Source organism: Ranitomeya variabilis, chromosome 3 (genome assembly GCF_051348905.1).
Source record: "Ranitomeya variabilis isolate aRanVar5 chromosome 3, aRanVar5.hap1, whole genome shotgun sequence".
Taxonomy (NCBI): Eukaryota; Metazoa; Chordata; class Amphibia; order Anura; family Dendrobatidae; genus Ranitomeya; species Ranitomeya variabilis.
The window spans coordinates 475,323,629-475,345,750 of record NC_135234.1 but is presented as its reverse complement, the minus strand read 5'-3'; the positions used below and the strand labels follow the sequence as shown (position 1 = coordinate 475,345,750).

Sequence of the window (22,122 nt, the reverse complement as noted above, 5' to 3'; positions counted from 1 at the left end):
GACATGCGCGTATTTTGAAAAGCGCGCGTGTCCAGCCTCCCGTGACGTCACGGCTTGTGATTGGTCAGGGCGGCCATGTTGCCGGGACGCGGACCAATCACAGCAAGCCGTGACGAAATTACGTCACGGCTTGCTGTGATTGGTCCGCGTCCCGGCAACATGGCCGCCATTAACCAATCACAAGCCGTGACGTCACGGGAGGCTGGACATGCGCGTATTTTGAAAAGCGCGCGTGTCCAGCCTCCAGTGACGTCCCGGCAACATGGCCGCCATTAACCAATCACAAGCCGTGACGTCACGGGAGGCTGGACATGCGCGTATTTTGAAAAGCGCGCGTGTCCAGCCTCCAGTGACATCCCGGCAACATGGCCGCCATTAACCAATCACAAGCCGGGACGTCACTGGAGGCTGGACACGCGCGCTTTTCAAAATACGCGCATGTCCAGCCTCCCGTGACGTCACGGCTTGTGATTGGTTAATGGCGGCCATGTTGCCGGGACGCGGACCAATCACAGCAAGCCGTGACGTAATTTCGTCACGGCTTGCTGTGATTGGTCCGCGTCCCGGCAACATGGCCGCCCTGACCAATCACAAGCCGGGACCTCACGTAACCAAGTAAAAGCGCGAATTTTAAACAAACAACGCTGCCGGTTCCCTCGCTGAGGTCCCGGCTGCGTCGGACAGGTGAGTATAGCGATATTTTTTATTTTAATTCTTTCTTTTACACATTAATATGGTTCCCAGGGCCTGAAGGAGAGTTTCCTCTCCTTCAGACCCTGGGAACCATCAGGAATACCGTCCGATACCTGAGTCCCATTGACTTGTATTGGTATCGGGTATCGGTATCGGATTGGATCCGATACTTTGCCGGTATCGGCCGATACTTTCCGATACCGATACTTTCAAGTATCGGACGGTATCGCTCAACACTACTCATTACCTGTAGTAATGGCACCTGTTTAAACTTGTTATCAGTATAAAAAGACACCTGTGCACACCCTCAAACAGTCTGACTCCAAACTCCACTACGGTGAAGACCAAAGAGCTGTCAAAGGACACCAGAAACAAAATTGTAGCCCTGCACCAGGCTGGGAAGACTGAATCTGCAATAGCCAACCAGCTTGGAGTGAAGAAATCAACAGTGGGAGCAATAATTAGAAAATGGAAGACATTCAAGACCACTGATAATCTCCCTCGATCTGGGGCTCCACGCAAAATCCCACCCCGTGGGGTCAGAATGATCACAAGAACGGTGAGCAAAAATCCCAGAACCACGCGGGGGGACCTAGTGAATGAACTGCAGAGAGCTGGGACCAATGTAACAAGGCCTACCATAAGTAACACACTATGCCACCATGGACTCAGATCCTGCAGTGCCAGACGTGTCCCACTGCTTAAGCCAGTACATGTCCGGGCCCGTCTGAAGTTTGCTAGAGAGCATTTGGATGATCCAGAGGAGTTTTGGGAGAATGTCCTATGGTCTGATGAAACCAAACTGGAACTGTTTGGTAGAAACACAACTTGTCGTGTTTGGAGGAAAAAGAATACTGAGTTGCATCCATCAAACACCATACCTACTGTAAAGCATGGTGGTGGAAACATCATGCTTTGGGGCTGTTTCTCTGCAAAGGGGCCAGGACGACTGATCCGGGTACATGAAAGAATGAATGGGGCCATGTATCGTGAGATTTTGAGTGCAAACCTCCTTCCATCAGCAAGGGCATTGAAGATGAAACGTGGCTGGGTCTTTCAACATGACAATGATCCAAAGCACACCGCCAGGGCAACGAAGGAGGGGCTTCGTAAGAAGCATTTCAAGGTCCTGGAGTGGCCTAGCCAGTGTCCAGATCTCAACCCTATAGAAAACCTTTGGAGGGAGTTGAAAGTCCGTGTTGCCAAGCGAAAAGCCAAAAACATCACTGCTCTAGAGGAGATCTGCATGGAGGAATGGGCCAACATACCAACAACAGTGTGTGGCAACCTTGTGAAGACTTACAGAAAACGTTTGACCTCTGTCATTGCCAACAAAGGATATATTACAAAGTATTGAGATGAAATTTTGTTTCTGACCAAATACTTATTTTCCACCATAATATGCAAATAAAATGATTAAAAAAAGACAATGTGACTTTCTGTTTTTTTTTTTTCTCAGTTTGTCTCCCATAGTTGAGGTCTACCTATGATGTAAATTACAGACGCCTCTCATCTTTTTAAGTGGTGGAACTTGCACTATTGCTGAATGACTAAATACTTTTTTGCCCCACTGTATATATATATATATATATATATATATATATATATATATATATATATATACATTTATGTTTTACTAATGAATAAATTATGCTCAGTGAAATATAATCAATGGCGCTCTATTTATAAAAATGTTACCCTTTTTTGGGTTTTGCCCTCTTGGCTTCTTTCAGGGCAAAATTGACATCTATAGAATATGTTCATGGGGATGAAACATCAAAAATACTTAAAAGGTTCCTGCCATCAGATTTCTAGCGAATAGACTATGGTTATGAGTATGCAGCACCTCCAAGCATGTCCTCATGACAAAACCCCATGTGCCATGTCAGACTAGTAGGCAAAGAATGCTTGTATTGTCACATGCTATATGTAAGTACAACACTATGCATGGAGTAATCTGTGTCGTGCTTTATTGTGGTGGAGTCACAGTCACAGAGTTAAAGGTAGTAACTAAATACAATCTGAATTAATAGTAGTATATATGTGTTATATGTGTTTTATGCGATTTTAAAATGCTTATTTTTGCTAAACCATCTTTGATATAGATGTTAAGTGCAAACAGATTATTCTAGAAGTACCCAGAAGTACAAAAACATACACTTCTGTTCATGCCTGTCATACTCGTATTAGAAACACAACATATTACAGCTGTCAGCCCTTGAAAAATAGAAACTTAAGAGACTTTACAGGAGAAGCCATATCATTTTATTGTTTTAATGCTGTTTTGACATTATTTGAGCCAAACAAAACTATGTGTTTGTATGTTCACTTAAGTAATATTGTGCTCTGGAGGCCAGATTTTGATCATAGGAAATGCAGTTTCTCATTATTTTCTATTGACACTCCAAACAGCCTTCTCTGAAGTCTTTCGAATATTGTGTGACCTCTGTCTCAATACTTTTCACAGATTTCACAGGCTGTCACCACCACTCAGACATCACTAACACAGACAACTGTAATGGAAACTGTAACTATGGTGACCACCAGGGAACAAATTCTTGTTAAGCATGGTAAAGATGAACTCCCGCCGCCTCCCCCCCAGAAGAAAAGACAGCTCCATGTGGAATCAGAACTTAGGAAGAGGTGAGAACACGATGGCAATGCACACCGGAGGGCAAAAAACAAAAATAATTGGATAAGACAGAATGATGTGCTACATGTACACGCAATATATAGTGTATGTCACGGTGTAAATATTACCTGCAATGCAGATTATATTTAATTGTTGTTAATATTTATTATTATCTTTTATTTATATTATCACCAAAACATAAATTGTAGTTTAATTACCTTCAATTAGTGGTCTTCTTCAGTCTCTCTCAGTGACAGCGTGCTCTGGTTGTAGAGTTACAATAATTGGTTGTATAGTCTGTGTAGTGCATAAAGTATCAGGAAACTGACATTATATTTAAGTGTATGTCTGTGATAGAAGTCTATATAATCACCTAAAATTATATATATGATTATAGGCTAAAGCTATTTCAAAAGAGACTGTAATCTTGTCAATGGTACAACAGAAAAAAGCTTTACCTAACACACAGTAATGTAAATATTTTAACACTGCATCATTTGCAGGTCCAAAAACCTGTGCTGATTTCTTAAAGGGAATCTCTCAGCAGGTTTTTGCTATCTCATCTGAGAGCAATATGATGTAGGAAAATAAATCATGATTCCAACGATGTATCACTTAGTTTCCAGGGTGCAGCAGTGGTGACACAATCAGAGTTCTTAGATGTAAAGTGCAGCAGAGCTGAGAAAGCTAACCCTGTCCCCACCAATCTCTGTATGTACATAGTCTGCTGACAGTGAGCTGCTTATCACAGGAGAGGGCTGAGTCAGACCAAGAGACACTCACCACCTAGTTAGAGCAATGATAATGTCATAGTGATATATCCTTCATTGTAAGTAAATAACAGCACACAACCTTATAAGTAACACATCAGTCAGTGTTTTTAAGCCCTACATAATGCTGTCCTCAGACTAGATAGCAAAAACCTTCTGACACATTTCCTTTAATATTACTTAAATTGCAACAACATCAAGAAAAATGTTTTGGAACCATTACAATTTCAAGAGCAATACTGTAGATATGTTATTATGAAGAAAATCAAAATTTCCCAAACCTCTCGATTTATCGATTTATTTTGTATGAACACCATGTGCAGAAATGCATGCACATACACAACCTTGGCATTTTATATCTGAGATTAATAATGATAGCCTGAGAAATGTTCTGCCGTGCTGAATCTTCCCCCACACTGGTCTTGAAAATTTTCACAAACCACTGCTAGCAGGGACGCTGCTGGACATGGTACAATGAATTGACCAAGCAGACTCCTCACGATATCATGAGCAACATACAGCCTGATGCTGTTATTTCGAAAACTAACTTTTGGTATACTTCGTAGAAGTAGTTTTACCAGTGGTTCCACAATCAATTCAATGCAATGCCAAGCTGTTAGTGTATACAGGTGCTTCTCACAAAATTAAAATATCATCAAAAAGTTAATTTATTTCAGTTCTTCAATACAAAAAGTGAAACTCATATATTATATAAAGTCAATACAAACAGAGTATTTCAAGTGTTTATTTCTGTTAATGTTGATGATTATGGCTTACAGCCAATGAAAACCCAAAAGTCATTAATTCAGTAAATTTTAATAATAAACAAAAAACACCTTCAAACACTTTTAAGCATTTAAATAGGTCCCTTAGTCTGTGTCAGTAGGCTACACAATCATGGGGAAGACTGCTGACTTAACATATGTCCAGAAGGCAGTCATTGACACACTACACAAAGAGGGTAAGCCACAAAAGGTCATTGCTAAAGAAGCTGGCTGCTCACAGATAGCTGTATCCAAGCATATTAATAGAATGTTGAGTGGAAGGAAAAGTGTGGTAGAAAAAAGTGCACAAGCAACTGAGATAACCGCAGCCATGAAAGGATTGTTAAGAAAAGGCGATTAAAAATTTTTGGGGAGATTAACAAGGAGTGGACCACTTGGAGTCATTGCTTCAAGAGCCACCGTCGTATCCAGATCATGGGCTACACACTCACATTCCTTCTGTCAACCCACTCATGACCAATAGACAATGCCAGAAGCGTCTTACCTGGGCCAAGGCTCAGTGGGCCAAGGTGTTGTTCTCAGATGAAAATACATTTTGCATTTCACTTGGAAATCAAGGTCCCAGAGTCTGGAGGAAGAGTAGAGAGGCACACAATCCAAGTTGCTTTAAGTCTAGATTGAGGTTTCCACAATCAGTGATGGTTTGGAGAGCCATGTTATCTGCTGTTGTAGCTCCACTGTGTTTTATCAAGACCAAAGTAACCACAGCTGTCTACCAGGAAATTTTAGGCACTTCTGCTTCCTTCTGCCGACAAGCTGTTTGAAGATGGAAATTTCATTCTCCATCAGGACTTGGCACCTGTCCACAGTGTCACAGGATGATTGCCTCCATGCCATGCCACATTGATGCAGTAATTGATGCAAAAAGAGCCTCGACCAAGTATTGAGTGCATTTACTGAACATATATTTCAGTAGGCCAACATTTCGGATTTTAATATCATTTTTCAAGCTGGTGTTTTAAAGTATTCTAATTTACTGAGATAATGACTTTTGGGTTTTCATTGGCTACAAGCCATAATCATCACATTTACAGAAATAAAAGCTTGAAATAGATCACTCTGTTTGTAATGACTCTATATAATATGAGTTTCACTTTTTGTATTGAAGAACTGAAATAAATTAACTTTTTGATGATATTCTAATATTGTGAGAAGCACCTGTAGTGTACCTAGAATGAAGGCTAGAGGGATCTGGCTACTGCACATTATGCCACTGATTAAACTAACATCATGCCACCACTCTCATAGATTATCACGGTGCAGAGCAAGATGGTAATGGAGGTCGGAAAGTAGGTCTATCATCTTTATCAATTAGTCTCTCTTTTTTCTTGGATGCAGTGTTAGCAGGAGATTGGATTGAAGACCACATAGGCAACTCCCTATGAGGCCTTCATGAGAGAATGTCACACCGATCCTACTTCTGAGATTACAGAGTAGCATAATATAAAATAGCTAAATCTTGTTAGTCTTCATTCCAGGTAGGCTAATAGATTGGTGTTACTTTACTTTGGTCATTGGACCAGCTGTACTGTCATTTCTCCAAAGTGTCTCAGGCAGAGATGGGAGAATAAATGTGAGTGGAATTAAATTCTACTTGTATTTTATAAAATCTGCATTCACCAAAATGCAGATTTTTTTACAATTTGCTTCAACACTAAGTCACCAGAGGCCTCCATTTTTCTGAATCATAGAGGGCCATAAAAAGGTTAAAAACATATAGAAGCCCATATACTCTCACCTCTCTGGTCCAAGACATGGAAGTCTGAGTAAGGCCGGGGTCACACTTGTGAGTGTGATGCGAGAAACTCATGCGAATTTCTCGCATCAATAGAAATACATGCAGCTGCACACTCCGGTCCCAATTACCGGCGGCAGTTCATCTGTTAACATCTGTTAGCCACCCTAGCAACCCGGCAACCCCCACTTGTACTTATGCTGGCTAACAGATGTAAATGATTCAGCTGCGGCACAGAAAACAAAATCTCCGAGTACTTGCAAATACTCGGAGGACACCCGAGCGTGCTCGGGAAATCTCGAGCACCAAGTATACTCGCTTCATCACTATTCATGATGTTTCCTTAATGGTTTGCAATTTCAATTTTGTGTATAGCAATAGCATTCAGAGCTCCATTTTTCTTATACAGAGCTCCCTGCTTACTGCACACTTTACTATTATGAGTTCAGTGTATACCAGTGCTCAGTATGCCATTTAGCTCTCTCTAGTGGAGGCTGAATTTAAACTTGTTAAGCTAAGGGGCAGGTTTGAAAAGACTTGTATTTTATCACCAGTGTAAAAACAACTGTGTTGTGTGTCAGAGTGAATTGCACCTAACTTATTGAAAGTAATTGGTTAAAAAACTGCATATTCCTTCAGAACTATTCAAAACTGGTGAGTGCCAAGAAAAGTCACAAATAATTGCACAAATATTTTGCTTACTATTATATGCGACTTTTAACCCCTTAACGACCGCCGATACGCCTTTTAACGGCGGCCGCTAAGGGTACTTAAACCACAGCGCCGTTAATTAATGGCGCTGTGGAAAAAGTGAATAGCGCCCCCAAGAGTCGGATTTTCTCTGGGGTCTGGGTTACCGGGGGTAGCCGAGACCCCAGAGAACATGATTCGGGGTTTTTTTACCGACCCCCGAGTTGCGATCGCCGGTAATTAACCGTTTACCGGCGATCGCAAAAAAAAAAAAAAAACGCGATTTCCCATTTAATTTCTCTGCCCTCCGATGTGATCGCACATCGGAGGACAGAGAAATGGGGTCCCTGGTCGCCCCCGATGCCCCCCCGATACTCACCTGTCTCCCCCGGTGCTCCTCGTGGTTTTCCATGGGCGCCGCCATCTTAAAAATGGCGGGCGCACGCGCAGTGCGCCCGCTGGCCGGCACCTGGGAGATCTTTGGGGTCTCGGCTGCTGGGGGTAGCCGAGACCCCAAAGAACATGATCGGGGTCAGTTTTTACCGACCCCTGTTTTGCGATCGCCGGTAATTAACTGTTTACCGGCGACTGCAAAAAAAAAAAAAAAGTGATGTGTAATAATTCTCTGTCCTCTGATGTGATCGCACATCAGAGGACAGAGAAATAGGGGGATTCGGGGACCCTATCATACTTACTGGTGTCCCTGGGTCCTCCTGTGTCTTCTCCTGCTGGCCGGCTTCTTCCTATAGAAAGAAAATGGCGGGCGCATGCGCAGTGCGCCCGCTCTCTGCTGCCATCTGCCGGCCAGCAGGAGAGAAGAGTTGGGGCTAAAATTAGGGTTAGGGCTAGGGTTAGGGTTAGGGTTAGGGCTAGGGTTAGGGTTAGGGTTAGGGTTAGGGCTAGGGTTAGGGTTAGGGTTGGGGCTAAATTTAGGGTTAGGGTTGGAGCTAAATTTAGGGTTAGGGTTGGGGCTAAATTTAGGGTTAGGGCTGGGGCTAAATTTAGGGTTAGGGTTAGGGTTGGGGCTAAAGTTAGGGCTATAGTTAGAGTTGGGGCTAAAGTTAGGACTAGGGTTGCGGCTAAAGTTAGGGTTGGGATTAGGGTTTGGATTAGGGTTGGCATTAGGGTTACATTTGGGATTACGGTTAGATTTAGGATTAGGGTTAAGGGTAGGGTTGGGATTAGGGGTGTATTGGGATTAGGGTTAGGTTTGAGGTTAGGGTTGAGATTAGGATTAAGGGTGTGTTGGATTTAGGGTTCTGATTAGGGTTATGGTTGTTTTGAGGTTAGGGTTGCGATTATCCTTAGGGCTGTGATTAGGATTTTGGATTGGGTTGGCATTAGGGTTAGGCCTCTTTCACACTTCAGTCTTTTGGCGTCAGTCTGAAACGGCCATTTTCATCAAATAGCGGATCCGCCATTTTTTTTGGCGGTTCCGCTATTTTCCCATAGACATGCATTAGCGACGGATTGTGGCGGATGGTCGTCCGTTCCATCCGCCATGTGACGGATCCGTTGAGATTTGGCGGACGTCATCTAGACATTGACGGCCATTGTAACGTTTTTTGTCTGCGCCGAAATGACGGTTCGCGACGGATCCGTCGCGTTCGTCATTCCATAGAATGGCCGCCTATGGGCGACGGATCCGTTGTTACCGTCATTTCGGCGGATCCGTCGCCCCAATCCGCTTTTTCAATTGCGCATGCTCCAAAAAGTAGATACTTTTCCCAGACAACCCCCAACGTCAAAAAAACGGATCCGTTAATACCGTTTTCTCAACAATTGTGACGGATCCGTGATGCCAAACAACTGAAGTGTGAAAGAAGCCTTAGGGGTGTATTGGGGTTAGGGTTGGAGTTAGATTTGGGGGGTTTCCACTGTTTAGGTACATCAGGGGGTCTCTAAACGCCACAGCCAATTTTGCGCTCAAAAAGTCAAATGGTGCTCCCTCCCTTCCGAGCTCTGCCGTGCACCCAAACAGTGGTTTACCCCCACATATGGGGCATCAGCGTACTCGGGATAAATTGGACAACAACTTTTGGGGTCCAATTTCTCCTGTTACCCTTGTGAAAATAAAAACTTGGGGGCTAAAAAAATTTTTTGGGGAAAAAAAAAAAAAAAATTTATTTTCACAACTCTGCATTATAAATGTCTGTGAAGCACTTGGGCATTCAAAGTTCTCACCACACATCTAGATAAGTTCCTTGGGGGCTCTAGTTTCCAAAATGGGGTCACTTGTGGGGGGTTTCTACTGTTTAGGTACATCAGTGTCTCTGCAAACGCAACATAATGCCCGCAGGCCATTCTATCAAAGTCCGCATTCCAAAATGGGGTTCCTTCCCTTCCGAGCTCTGCCATGCGCTCAAACAGTGGTCCCCACCACACATGGGGTATCAGTGTACTCAGCACAAATTGGACAACAACTTTTGGGGTCCAATTTCTCTTGTTACCCTTGTCAAAATAAAAATTTGGGGGCTCAAAAATCTTTTTTGTGGAAAAAAAAAATTATTTTTATTTTCACGACTCTGTATTATAAACTTCTGTGAAGCACTTGGGCATTCAAAGTTCTCACCACACATCTAGATAAGTTCCCTGGGGGGTCTAGTTTCCAAAATGGGGTCACTTGTGTGGGGTTTCTACTGTTTAGGCACATCAGGGGCTCTGCAAATGCAACATAACGCCCGCAGACCATTCTATCAAAGTCTGCATTCCAAAACGGCGCTCCTTCCCTTCCGAGCTCTGCCATGCGCCCAAACAGTGGTTTACCCCAACATATGGGGTATCAGCCTACTCAGCATAAATTGCACAATAAATTTTGGGGTCCAATTTCTCCTGTTACCCTTGAGAAAATAAAAAATTGCAGGCTAAAAATCATTTTTGAGGAAAAAAAAAGGATTTTTTATTTTCACGGCTCTACTTTATAAATTTCTGTGAAGAACTTGGGGGTTTAAAGTGTTCACTACACATCTAGATAAGTTCCTTAACTGGTCTAGTTTCCAAAGTGGGGTCACTTGTGGGGGTTTCTACTGTTTAGGCACATCAGGGGCTCTCCAAACGCGACATGGTGTCCGATCTCAATTCCAGCCAATTCTACATTGAAAAAGTAAAACGGCACTCCTTCTCTTCCAAGCTCTGCGGTGCGCCCAAACAGTGGTTTACCCCCACATATTGGGTATCGCCACACTCAGGAGAAATTGCACAACAACTTTTGTGGTCTAATTTCTCCTGTTACCCTTGTCAAAATAAAAATTTTTGGGCAAAAATATCATTTTTTAAAAAAAAATGCGACTTTTTATTTTCACGGCTCTACGCTATAACCTTCCGTGAAGCACCTGGGGGTTTAAAGTGCTCACCACACATCTAGATAAGTTCCTTAAGGGGTCTAGTTTCCAAAATGGTGTCACTTGTGGGGGGATTCCACTGTTTAGGCGCATCAGGGGCTCTCCAAATGCGACATGTATCAACATACTCAGGAGAAATTGCACAACAACTTTTGTGGTCTAATTTCTCCTGTTACCCTTGTGAAAATAAGAATTTGTGGGCGAAAAGATCATTTTTGTGTAAACAAATGTGATTTTTTATTTTCACGGCTCTACTTTATTAACTTCTGTGAAGCACTTGGGGGCTCAAAGTGCTCACCACACATCTAGTTAAGTTCCTTAAGGGGTCTAGTTTCCAAAATGGGGTCACTTGTGGGGGGTTTCCACTGTTTAGGCACATCAGGGGCTCTCTAAACGTGACATGGCATTCGATCTCAATTCCAGCCAATTCTGCATTGAAAAAGTCAAACGGCGCTCCTTCTCTTCCAAGCTCTGCGGTGCGCCCAAACAGTGGTTTACCCCCACATATGGGGTATCGGCGTATTCAGGAGAAATTGCAAAACAACATTTATGGTTAAATTTCTGTTTTTACACTTGTGAAAATTAAAAAAAAATGGTTCTGAAGCAAAATGTTTGCAAAAAAAAGTTAAATGTTCATTTTTGCCTTCCACATTGTTTCAGTTCCTGTGAAGCACGTAAAGGGTTAATAAACTTCTTGAATGTGGTTTTGAGCACCTTGACGGGTGCAGTTTTTAGAATGGTGTCATACTTGGTTATTTTCTATCATATTGACCCCTCAAAATGACTTCAAATGTGATGTGGTCCCTAAAAAAAAATGGTGTTGTAAAAATGAGAAATTGCTGGTCAACTTTTAACCCTTATAACTCCCTAACAAAAAAAAATTTTGGTTCCAAAATTGTGCTGATGTAAAGTAGACATGTGGGAAATGTTATTTATTAACTACTTTTTGTGACATATCTCTCTGATTTAAGGGCATAAAAATCCAAATTTTGAAAATTGCTAAATTTTTAATTTTTTTGCCATATTTCCATTTTTTTCATAAATAATCGCAAGTAATATTGAAGAAATGTTACCACTATCATGAAGTACAATATGTCACGAAAAAACAGTCTCAGAATCAGCAGGATCCGTTGAAGCGTTCCAGAGTTATAACCTCATAAAGTGACAGTGGTCAGAATTGTAAAAATTGGCCTGGTCATTAAGTACCAAATTGGCTCTGTCACTAAGGGGTTAAAGAAAAAAACAGGCATATAAAGGAATTAATACATGTACCCAGTATTCATGAAGGAGCTTTGCAGCTTCTTTAAATTAAACAACAAAAAAAGGAAATGGTATTCAAAGGATGGTTGCCATATTGGTAACACAAGAAGAAGAGAATTTCTGTGTTGCAATTTCTCCAACACAATTTATTTCTCTTATGGAATATGACATACCACATTGAAGCTCCCGAAGCCTTACCTGTCAAAGTCAGAATGTGTTGGAAATATTTATTTATTTTTTTCAGTAAATGAACCTTTACTTTTGATTTCTATTGATGTATACTATTATACAGTGCCTACAAGTAGTATTCAACCCCCTGCAGATTTAGCAGGTTTACACATTTGGAATTAACTTGGCATTGTGACATTTGGACTGTAGATCAGCCTGGAAGTGTGAAATGCACTGCAGCAAAAAAGAATGTTATTTCTTTGTTTATTTTTTTTTTTAAATTGTGAAAAGTCTTTTCAGAGGGTCATTTATTATTCAACCCCTCAACCCACCAGAATTCTGTTTGGTTCCCCTAAAGTATTAAGAAGTAGTTCAGGCACAAAGAACAATGAGCTTCACATGTTTGGATTAATTATCTCTTTTTCCAGCTTTTTCTGACTATTTAAGACCCTCCCCAAACTTGTGAACAGCACTCATACATGGTCAACATGGGAAAGACAAAGGAGCATTCCAAGGCCATCAGAGACAAGATCGTGGAGGGTCACAAGGCTGGCAAGGGGTACAAAACCCTTTCCAAGGAGTTGGGCCTACCTGTCTCCACTCTTGGGAACATCATCCGGAAGTGGAAGGCTTATGGAACTACTGTTAGCCTTCCACGGCCTGGACAGCCTTTGAAAGTTTCCTCCCGTGCCGAGGCCAGGCTTGTCCGAAGAGTCAAGGCTAACCCAAGGACAACAAGGAAGGAGCTCCGGGAAGATCTCATGGCACTGGGGACATTGGTTTCAGTCAATACTATAAGTAACATACTCCACCGCAATGGTCTCCGTTCCAGACGAGCCCGTAAGGTACCTTTACTTTCAAAGCGTCATGTCAAGGCTTGTCTACAGTTTGCTCATGATCACTTGGAGGACTCTGAGACTGACTGGTTCAAGGTTCTCTGGTCTGATGAGACCAAGATCGAGAACTTTGTTGCCAACCACACACGTGACGTTTGGAGACTGGATGGCACTGCATACTACCCCAAAAATACCATCCCTACAGTCAAGCATGGTGGTGGCAGCATCATGCTGTGGGGCTGTTTCTCAGCCAAGGGGCCTGGCCATCTGGTCCGCATCCATGGGAAGATGGATAGCACGGCCTACCTGGAGATTTTGGCCAAGAACCTCCGCTCCTCCATCAAGGATCTTAAGATGGGTCATCATTTCATCTTCCAACAAGACAATGGCCCAAAGCACACAGCCAAGAAAACCAAGGCCTGGTTCAAGAGGCAAAAAATCAAGGTGTTGCCGTGGCCTAGTCAGTCTCCTGACCTTAACCCAATTGAAAACTTGTGGAAGGAGCTCAAGATTAAAGTCCACATGAGACACCCAAAGAACCTAGATAACTTGGAGAAGATCTGCATGGAGGAGTGGGCCAAGATAACTCCAGAGACCTGTGCCGGCCTGATCAGGTCTTATAAAAGACAATTATTAGCTGTAATTGCAAACAAAGGTTATTCCACAAAATATTAAACCTAGGGGTTGAATAATAATTGACCCACACTTTTATGTTTAAAATTTATAAAAATTTAACTGAGCAACAAAACTTTTTGGTTTGTAAGATTTATGCATCTGTTAATAAATCCGGCTCTTGTTTGAAGTTTGAAGGCTCTAACTTATTTGCATCTTATTAAACCTGCTAAATCTGCAGGGGGTTGAATACTACTTGTAGGCATTGTACATTTTCATTACATCTAGCTTCTTAAAGGGAACTTTTCACATTCTACATGCTTTCCAACCTGTGGACAACATGGTATAGGGAAGAAGCTGTAAGGTGGCCAGGATGATAGTTATAGCAGCGAGCTGTAGTGTTCCCACACCCTGGTGCCACACAAATGAAACACAATGTCCCTTCTGCGGTGTGTGCAACATAGGCAGCAGAACACTCACACTAGTTGCCGGGGCCCCTCATCTGGCAATTCCTTTTCTCTTTCCAGCAATATCTGCTCTTTCCTGGACAATCTCTGTCCTGTTCCAGCTATCACTGCTCTTTCCTGGACAATCCCTGTCCTGTTCCAGTAATAACTTCTCTTTTTGGACAATCTCTGTCCCGTCTGTGTCTTTAGGCCCACCAGCTTACTGCCATTCACCTAGTCTGGCTTCGAATTAAAGGGTAACAAGCTTGCCATCTCTTCTTCACCTAATCACTGCCATAAGCTTTGGATCCTCCTTGGAATGGTCCTCTTTAAGCTGGTGACCAACTGCACGATACCCAGTCTGGTACCCCTTCTTGGTGAAGCAAACTTATCCCCACGGCTGTCAGACTGTCCCTGTTCACTGCTGCATCTCAACTTGCCCTGGGCATAGCTCCCCATGCTCTGCTCACTAACAAGGAAGTGTCTTATCTATATCCCCACTGCTCTGCACTACACTACTCTGTAACACCTCCCATTCTGGAAAACCTCAATGCTTCCTATATCTAAGCTAATACTCTTATTCCCTATCTCTAGCATGCCCCCTCTATTCTAATCCCACCATTGTCCTATACTACCTTCTATTCTATCCCTAATTCTGTGCATGACACAAATCAAATACATTCACATTGCAGTGCATAAACACATTAACACTTATAAACGCACTGGAACCACATGCATCAAATGTGAACAATATCCAAAGAGAGGGAAGCATATGATGGCCTCGGTCACCTCCTTACAAAGCTGAGCAGACTGATATACAGTTTTTTTGGAAAAGATTCACCATAACTTGAATTTTGAAATTCCTTGTTGTTGGTATGCATATGAGTCCAGTGAACGATGCTAGTCAGTGATTGATAGCTATCTCTGCATGCACAGTCATACAGGGAAGTCACTGAAGACACTGAGTAGGACCACCCACTGAACTAATATGTATACAAAGCCAAACGATTTTGATGACCAAAATGCATGTTTTGCTGAAATTTGTTCACAAAAATGTTTAAAAATCGGATCTGCTCTTCCTGCTCTGCAACACCGTAGCTGCAGTTCAGGTACAGTGGTCAACATATCAAGTTCCATTTAACCCCTTACTAAAATCCACAGTACATAGAAGGCACATGCCATAGCTGGTGTATGGAACAAGGTGACGGAGTAAGCTCACTCCATGCTCAGCAGATGACTGCTGTCTGTTACAGCCAGCACTTGCCTCTAACAGCCATGAATTAAGTACAGCTGTTAATTACTGACAGCGGCATTAACAAAGTGCTGGCATGGATGCATGTCATTCAATGTGTGCTTCGACACTCTCATGACATGATAGCAAGGCGCCAATTAATTGCTATGACAGTCGGAGGGCTCTGTGTTTGTCATTATGGAGCTACCTTGAAACCCAGTCTGCAGTCCAGCTTCAAAGAAGACTATGATTTTTACTATATGCAATAAATTGGTATTACTGTATTATATATAGTACAAGTGACAGATGATTGCAGTTTTAACTTTCCAAAAAGGATTATTAAATACAATGACAAATAAAAAAAAGTTTAAAAAAATATGAGGTAAATTAAAAAAAATATGAAAAAAAATGTATTGCATTATTGTGTCCAGAAAAGTCCGATCTATCAAAATATAAAAAATAATTACCCTGATTGGTAAACACCGTAAACAGAAAAAATATAAAACACCAAATTTGCATTTTTTTTGTTGCAGCAAAGCCACAAAAAATGCTGTATCAAGCAATCAATATCTCATATATATGCCAAAATGATATCAATAAAGATAGTGATCACACTGCTCCATTAACTGAAAAGTGAAAATTTTACAGGTCTCAGAAAATTATGACACAATCAATTTATTTATTTTTCTTAAGATTTGATTTTGTTACCACTAAAATAATGAAAAAATGGGCAAACTTAGAATCAAAGATAAAAAGAAACATATTGGCAAGTCATTCTTAATGCACAATGTATACCATAAGAACAATTCCCAAAATAAAATGTCAAATAGCCTTTTTTTCACAATTTCACTGCACTTGGAATTTTTTTTCCCATTTTATAGTGGTAAAATAAATTGTTTCCTTCAAAAGTATAACTTGTCCCACAAAAAACAAGCCCTCATACATCTATGTGGACAGAAAAATAAAAAAAAAGTTGTGGCGCTTGGAAGAAGGGGAGGAAAAGACAAAAAACAAAAAATGGAAATCGATGAAATAAAATTGAAATGTTTTGAATTTGATGTCAACTCTATTGGCATCCAGTGCTTGCATAGTAAAGTAAGAGTTACCAGCATAGCTTCATCTACATACCGCACATGTGGTGGAACTATAATGGCATTTCCATGCCCGAAGGATATCAATCGTTTCATAGAGGCGATAGCTGGGGTGAATATTCGGGAGAGAGGCATTACCTTTGTGACTCATTACACGTCATTTGCATGCTGTAAACTTGTTTACATTTACATTTTTGGGGGATAACATAACATAGGAACAGAAAATTGATATAGTGACATATTTTAGAAACAAAACTTTGCATTGTAAAGCAGTACTTACAGTTTTGTAGCATAAAATGATCTTGCAGGTTCCCTTTAAAATTCTTTTAAAATACTATTGAAAAATAAATTTTCTTTGATAGTGAAGTTTATTAAAAACCCAGGCTATCCAGATTTTCATTTCCTGTACTTCTGCACATATTAGTAGTGCTTAGAAAATGAATGAAAAGTGTAAAACATTAAGCAGCTTATAGAAAAGTCTTAAAGCAAGATCAGATGGTGACATTTTTACAGATCTCTAAGTATACAGGACATGTATTAAGTGCTTTCTGGACCCTGTAGCAAAATTGATCTTTTCCCTTTCATTTCAGCTGTGCAATATTTTTTAACCAATTTTTACAAATAGAAGAAAATATTTTAATCCTGATGCCTGGGCATGCATGCTAACCGTACTTCTTGATTATTTGTAAAATTAGCTGAAATTGTGGAATAATATTATAATATTAACCCCTTAACGACCGCCGATACGCCTTTTAACGGCGGCCGCTAAGGGTACTTAATCCACTGCGCCGTTAATTAACGGCGCTGTGGAAAAAGTGAATAGCGCCCCCCAGAGTCGGATTTTCTCTGGGGTCTTGGTTGCCGAGGGTAGCCGAGACCCCAGAGAACATGATTCGGGGGGTTTTTACCGACCCCCGAGTTGCGATCGCCGGTAATTAACCGTTTACCGGCGGTCGCAACAAAAAAAAAAAACGCGATTTGCCGTTTAATTTCTCTGTCCTCCGATGTGATCGCACATCGGAGGACAGAGAAATGTGGTCCCCGATGGCCCCCAATAGCCCCCCAATACTTACCTACCTCCCCCGGTGCTCCTCGTGTCTCCCCATGGGCGCCGCCATCTTTTTTCCGGGAAAAAATGGCGGGCGCACGCGCAGTGCGCCCGCCGCCCGGCACCCGGATGTTCTTTGGGGTCTCGGCTGCCGGGGGTAGCCGAGACCCCAAAGAACATGATCGGGGTCGGTTTGCACCGACCCCTGCTTTGCGATCGCCGGTAATTAACAGTTTACCGGCGACCGCAAAAAAAAAAAAAAAAAAAGCGATCAGTTATTTCTCTGTCCTCTGATGTGATCGCACATCAGAGGACAGAGAAATAGGGGGATTCGGGGACCCTATCATACTCACCCGGGGTCCCTGGGTCCTCTTCTGTCTTCTCCTGCCAGCCGGCTTTTTCATTATGGCGGGCGCATGCGCAGTGCGCCCGCCATCTGCTGCCATCTGCCGGCCGGCAGGAGAAGACAAGTTGGGGCTAAAATTAGGGTTAGGGTTAGGGTTAGGGTTAGGGTTAGGCTACTTTCACACTAGCGTTTTTTGGCTTCCATCGCAATGCGTCGTTGGAGAAAAAACGCATCCTGCAAAAGTGCTTGCAGGATGCGTTTTTTCTCCATTGGCTTGCATTAGCGACGCATTGCGATGGATTGCCACATGTCGCATCCGTCGTGCGACTGATGCGTCGTGCTTCGGCGGACCGTCGATACAAAAAAAATAACATGTAACTTTTTTGTGCGACGTGTCCGCCATTTCCGACCGCGCATGCGTGGCCGGAACTCCACCCCCGCCTCCCCGCACCTCACAATGGGGCAGCGGATGCGTTGAAAAAACAGCATCCGCTGCACCCATTGTGCGGCGCTTACAACGCTAGCGTCGGTACGTCGGCCCGACACACTGCGATGGGCCGAGTACGACGCTAGTGTGAAAGTAGCCTTAGGCTTCTTTCACACTTGCGTCGGTACGGGGCGGTCGCAATGCGTCGGCCCGATGTACCGACGCACGTTGTGAAAATTGTGCACAACGTGGGCAGCGGATGCAGTTTTTCAACGCATCCGCTGCCCAGTCTATGTCCTGGGGAGGAGGGGGCAGAGTTACAGCCACGCATCCGCGGAAATGGCGGACGCGACGTACAAAAAAAAGGTTACATTGAACTTTTTTTGTGACGACGGGGGCTAAAGTTATGGTTAGGGTTGGGGCTAAAGTTAGGGTTGGGGCTAAAGTTAGGGTTAGAGTTGGGATTAGGGTTAGGGTTTGGATTAGGGTTGGGATTAGTGTTACGTTTGGGATTAGGGTTGGGATTAGGGTTAGGGTTGGGATTAGGGTTAGGGGTGTGTTGGATTTAGGGTTTTGATTAGGGTTATGGTTAGGGTTGAGATTAGGGCTGTTTTGGGGTTAGGGTTGTGATTATCGTTAGGGTTGTGATTAGGATTATGGATCGGGTTGAGATTAGGGTTAGGGCTGTGTTGGGGTTAGGGTTGGAGTTAGAATTGGGGGGTTTCCACTGTTTAGGTACATCAGGGGGTCTCCAAACACGACAGCCAATTTTGCGCTAAAAAAGTCAAATGGTACTCCCTCCCTTCTGAGCTCTGCCGTGCGCCCAAACAGTGGTTTACCCCCACATATGGGGCATCAGCGTACTCGGGATAAATTGGACAACAAGTTTTGGGGTACAATTTCTCCTGTTACCCTTGTGAAAATAAAAACTTGGGGGCTAAAAATCTTTTTTGTTGGAAAAAAAAATATTTTTTTATTTTCACTACTCTGCATTATAAATTTCTGTGAAGCACTTGAGCTTTCAAAGTTCTCACCACATATCTAGATAAGTTCCTTAGGGGGTCTAGTTTCCAAAATTTGGTCACTTGTGGGGGTTTCTACTGTTTTGGTACATTAGGGGTCTGCAAACGCAACATAACGCCCGCAGACAATTCTATCAAAGTCTGCATTCCAAAATGGCGCTCCTTCCCTTCCGAGCTCTGCCGTGCGCCCAAACAGTGGTTTACCCCCACATATGGGGTACCAGCATACTCAGGACAAATTGGACAACAACTTTTGGGGTCCAATTTCTCTTGTTACCCTTGTGAAAATAAAAATTTGGGGGCTAAAAAAATCTTTTTTGTGGGAAAAAAATATATTTTTTATTTTCACTACTCTGCATTATAAACTTCTGTGAAGCACTTGGGCATTCAAAGTTCTCACCACATATCTAGATAAGTTCCTTGGGGGGTCTATTTTCCAAAATAGGGTCACTTGTTGGGGGTTTCTACTGTTTAGGTACATTAGGGGTCTGCAAACGCAACATAACGCCCGCAGACAATTCTATCAAAGTCTGCATTCCAAAATGGCGCTCCTTCCCTTCCGAGCTCTGCCGTGCGCCCAAACAGTGGTTTACCCCCACATATGGGGTACCAGCATACTCAGGACAAATTGGACAACAACTTTTGGGGTCCAATTTCTCTTGTTACCCTTGTGAAAATAAAAATTTGGGGGCTAAAAAAATATTTTTTGTGGGAAAAAAAATATTTTTTATTTTCACTACTCTGCATTATAAACTTCTGTGAAGCACTTTGGCATTCAAAGTTCTCACCACATATCTAGATAAGTTCCTTGGGGGGTCTATTTTCCAAAATGGGGTCACTTGTTGGGGGTTTCTACTGTTTAGGTACATTAGGGGTCTGCAAACGCAACATAACGCCCGCAGACAATTCTATCAAAGTCTGCATTCCAAAATGGCGCTCCTTCCCTTCCGAGCTCTGCCGTGCGCCCAAACAGTGGTTTACCCCCACATATGGGGTACCAGCATACTCAGGACAAATTGGACAACAACTTTTGGGGTCCAATTTCTCTTGTTACCCTTGTGAAAATAAAAATTTGGGGGCTAAAAAAATCTTTTTTGTGGGAAAAAAAATATTTTTTATTTTCACTACTCTGCATTATAAACTTCTGTGAAGCACTTGGGCATTCAAAGTTCTCACCACATATCTAGATAAGTTCCTTGGGGGGTCTATTTTCCATAATGGGGTCACTTGTTGGGGGTTTCTACTGTTTAGGTACATTAGGGGTCTGCAAACGCAACATAACGCCCGCAGACAATTCTATCAAAGTCTGCATTCCAAAATGGCACTCCTTCCCTTCCGAGCTCTGCCGTGCGCCCAAACAGTGGTTTACCCCCACATATGGGGTACCAGCATACTCAGGACAAATTGGACAACAACTTTTGGGGTCCAATTTCTCTTGTTACCCTTGTGAAAATAAAAACTTGGGGGCTAAAAAATCTTTATTGTTAAAAAATATATATTTTTTATTTTCACGACTCTGCATTATAAACTTCTGTGATGCACTTGGGCATTCAAAGTTCTCACTACACATCTAGATAAGTTCCATGGGGGGTCTAGTTTCCAAAATGGGGTCACTTTTGGGGGGTTTCTGCTGTTTAGGCACATCAGGGGCTCTCCAAACGCGACATGGCGTCCGATCTCAATTCCAGTCAATTTTGCATTGAAAAGTCAAATGGCGCTCCTTTGCTTCCGAGCTCAGCCATGCGCCCAAACAGTGGTTTACCCCCACATATGGGGTGTCGGCGTACTCAAGACAAATTGTACAACAGCTTCTGGGGTCCATTTTCTCCTGTTACCCTTGGTAAAATAAAAATTTGGAGGCAAAAAGATCATTTTTGTAGAAAAAATGCGATTTTTTTATTTTCACGGCTCTACGTTATAAACTTCTGTGAAGCACCTGGGGGTTTAAAGTGCTCACCACACATCTAGATAAGTTCCTTAAGGGGTCTAGTTTCCAAAATGGTGTCATATGTGGGGGGTCTCTACTGTTTAGGCACATCAGCGGCTCTCCAAACGTGACATGGCGTCCGATCTCAATTCCAGCCAATTCTACATTGAAAAAGTAAAACGACACTCCTTCTCTTCCAAGCTCTGCGGTGCGCCCAAACAGTGGTTTACCCCCATATATGGGGTATCGACGTACTCAGGAGAAATTGCACAACAACATTTGTGGTCTAATTTCTCCTGTTACCCTTGTGAAAATAAGAATTTGTGGGCGAAAAAATCATTTTTGTGAAAACAAATGCGATTTTTTATTTTCACGGCTCTACGTTATAAACTTCTGTGAAGCACTTGGGGGTTCAAAGTGCTCACCACACATCTAGATAAGTTCCTTAAGGGGTCTAGTTTCCAAAATGGTATCACTTGTGGGGGGTTTCCACTGTTTAGGCACATCAGGGACTCTCCAAACGCAACATGGCATCCGATCTCAATTCCAGCCAATTCTGCATTGAAAAAGTCAAACGGTGCTCCTTCACTTCCAAGCTTTGCGGTGCGCCCAAACAGTGGTTTACCTCCACATATGGGGTATCGACGTACTCAGGAGAAATTGCACAACAACTTTTGTGGTCTAATTTCTCCTGTTACCCTTGTGAAAATAAGAATTTGTGGGCGAAAAAATCATTTTTGTGAAAACAAATGCGATTTTTTATTTTCACGGCTCTACGTTATAAACTTCTGTGAAGCACTTGGGGGTTCAAAGTGCTCACCACACATCTAGATAAGTTCCTTGGGGGGTCTAGTTTCCAAAATGGTGTCACTTGTGGGGGGTTTCCACTGTTTAGGCACATTAGGGGCTCTCCAAACGCGACATGGCGTCCGATCTCAATTCCAGCCAATTCTGCATTGAAACAGTCAAACGGTGCTCCTTCACTTCCAAGCTCTGCGGTGCGCCCAAACAGTGGTTTACCTCCACATATGGGGTATCTGCGTACTCAGGAAAAATTGCACA

The 22,122-nt window shown here is 42.6% G+C and overlaps 1 protein-coding gene across 3 annotated transcripts in view; it reads left to right on the top strand.

Annotated features, from left to right (window-relative positions):
- DMD (dystrophin) overlaps positions 1–22,122 on the top strand; it is a 3,762,639-nt gene that overhangs the window by 1,288,718 nt on the left and 2,451,799 nt on the right. For all 3 annotated transcript variants that reach the window (XM_077296691.1, XM_077296689.1, XM_077296690.1), the window contains exon 17: positions 3,161–3,336. In XM_077296691.1, the coding sequence (XP_077152806.1) occupies positions 3,161–3,336 (176 nt within the window). The remainder of the gene's footprint in view (positions 1–3,160; positions 3,337–22,122) is intronic.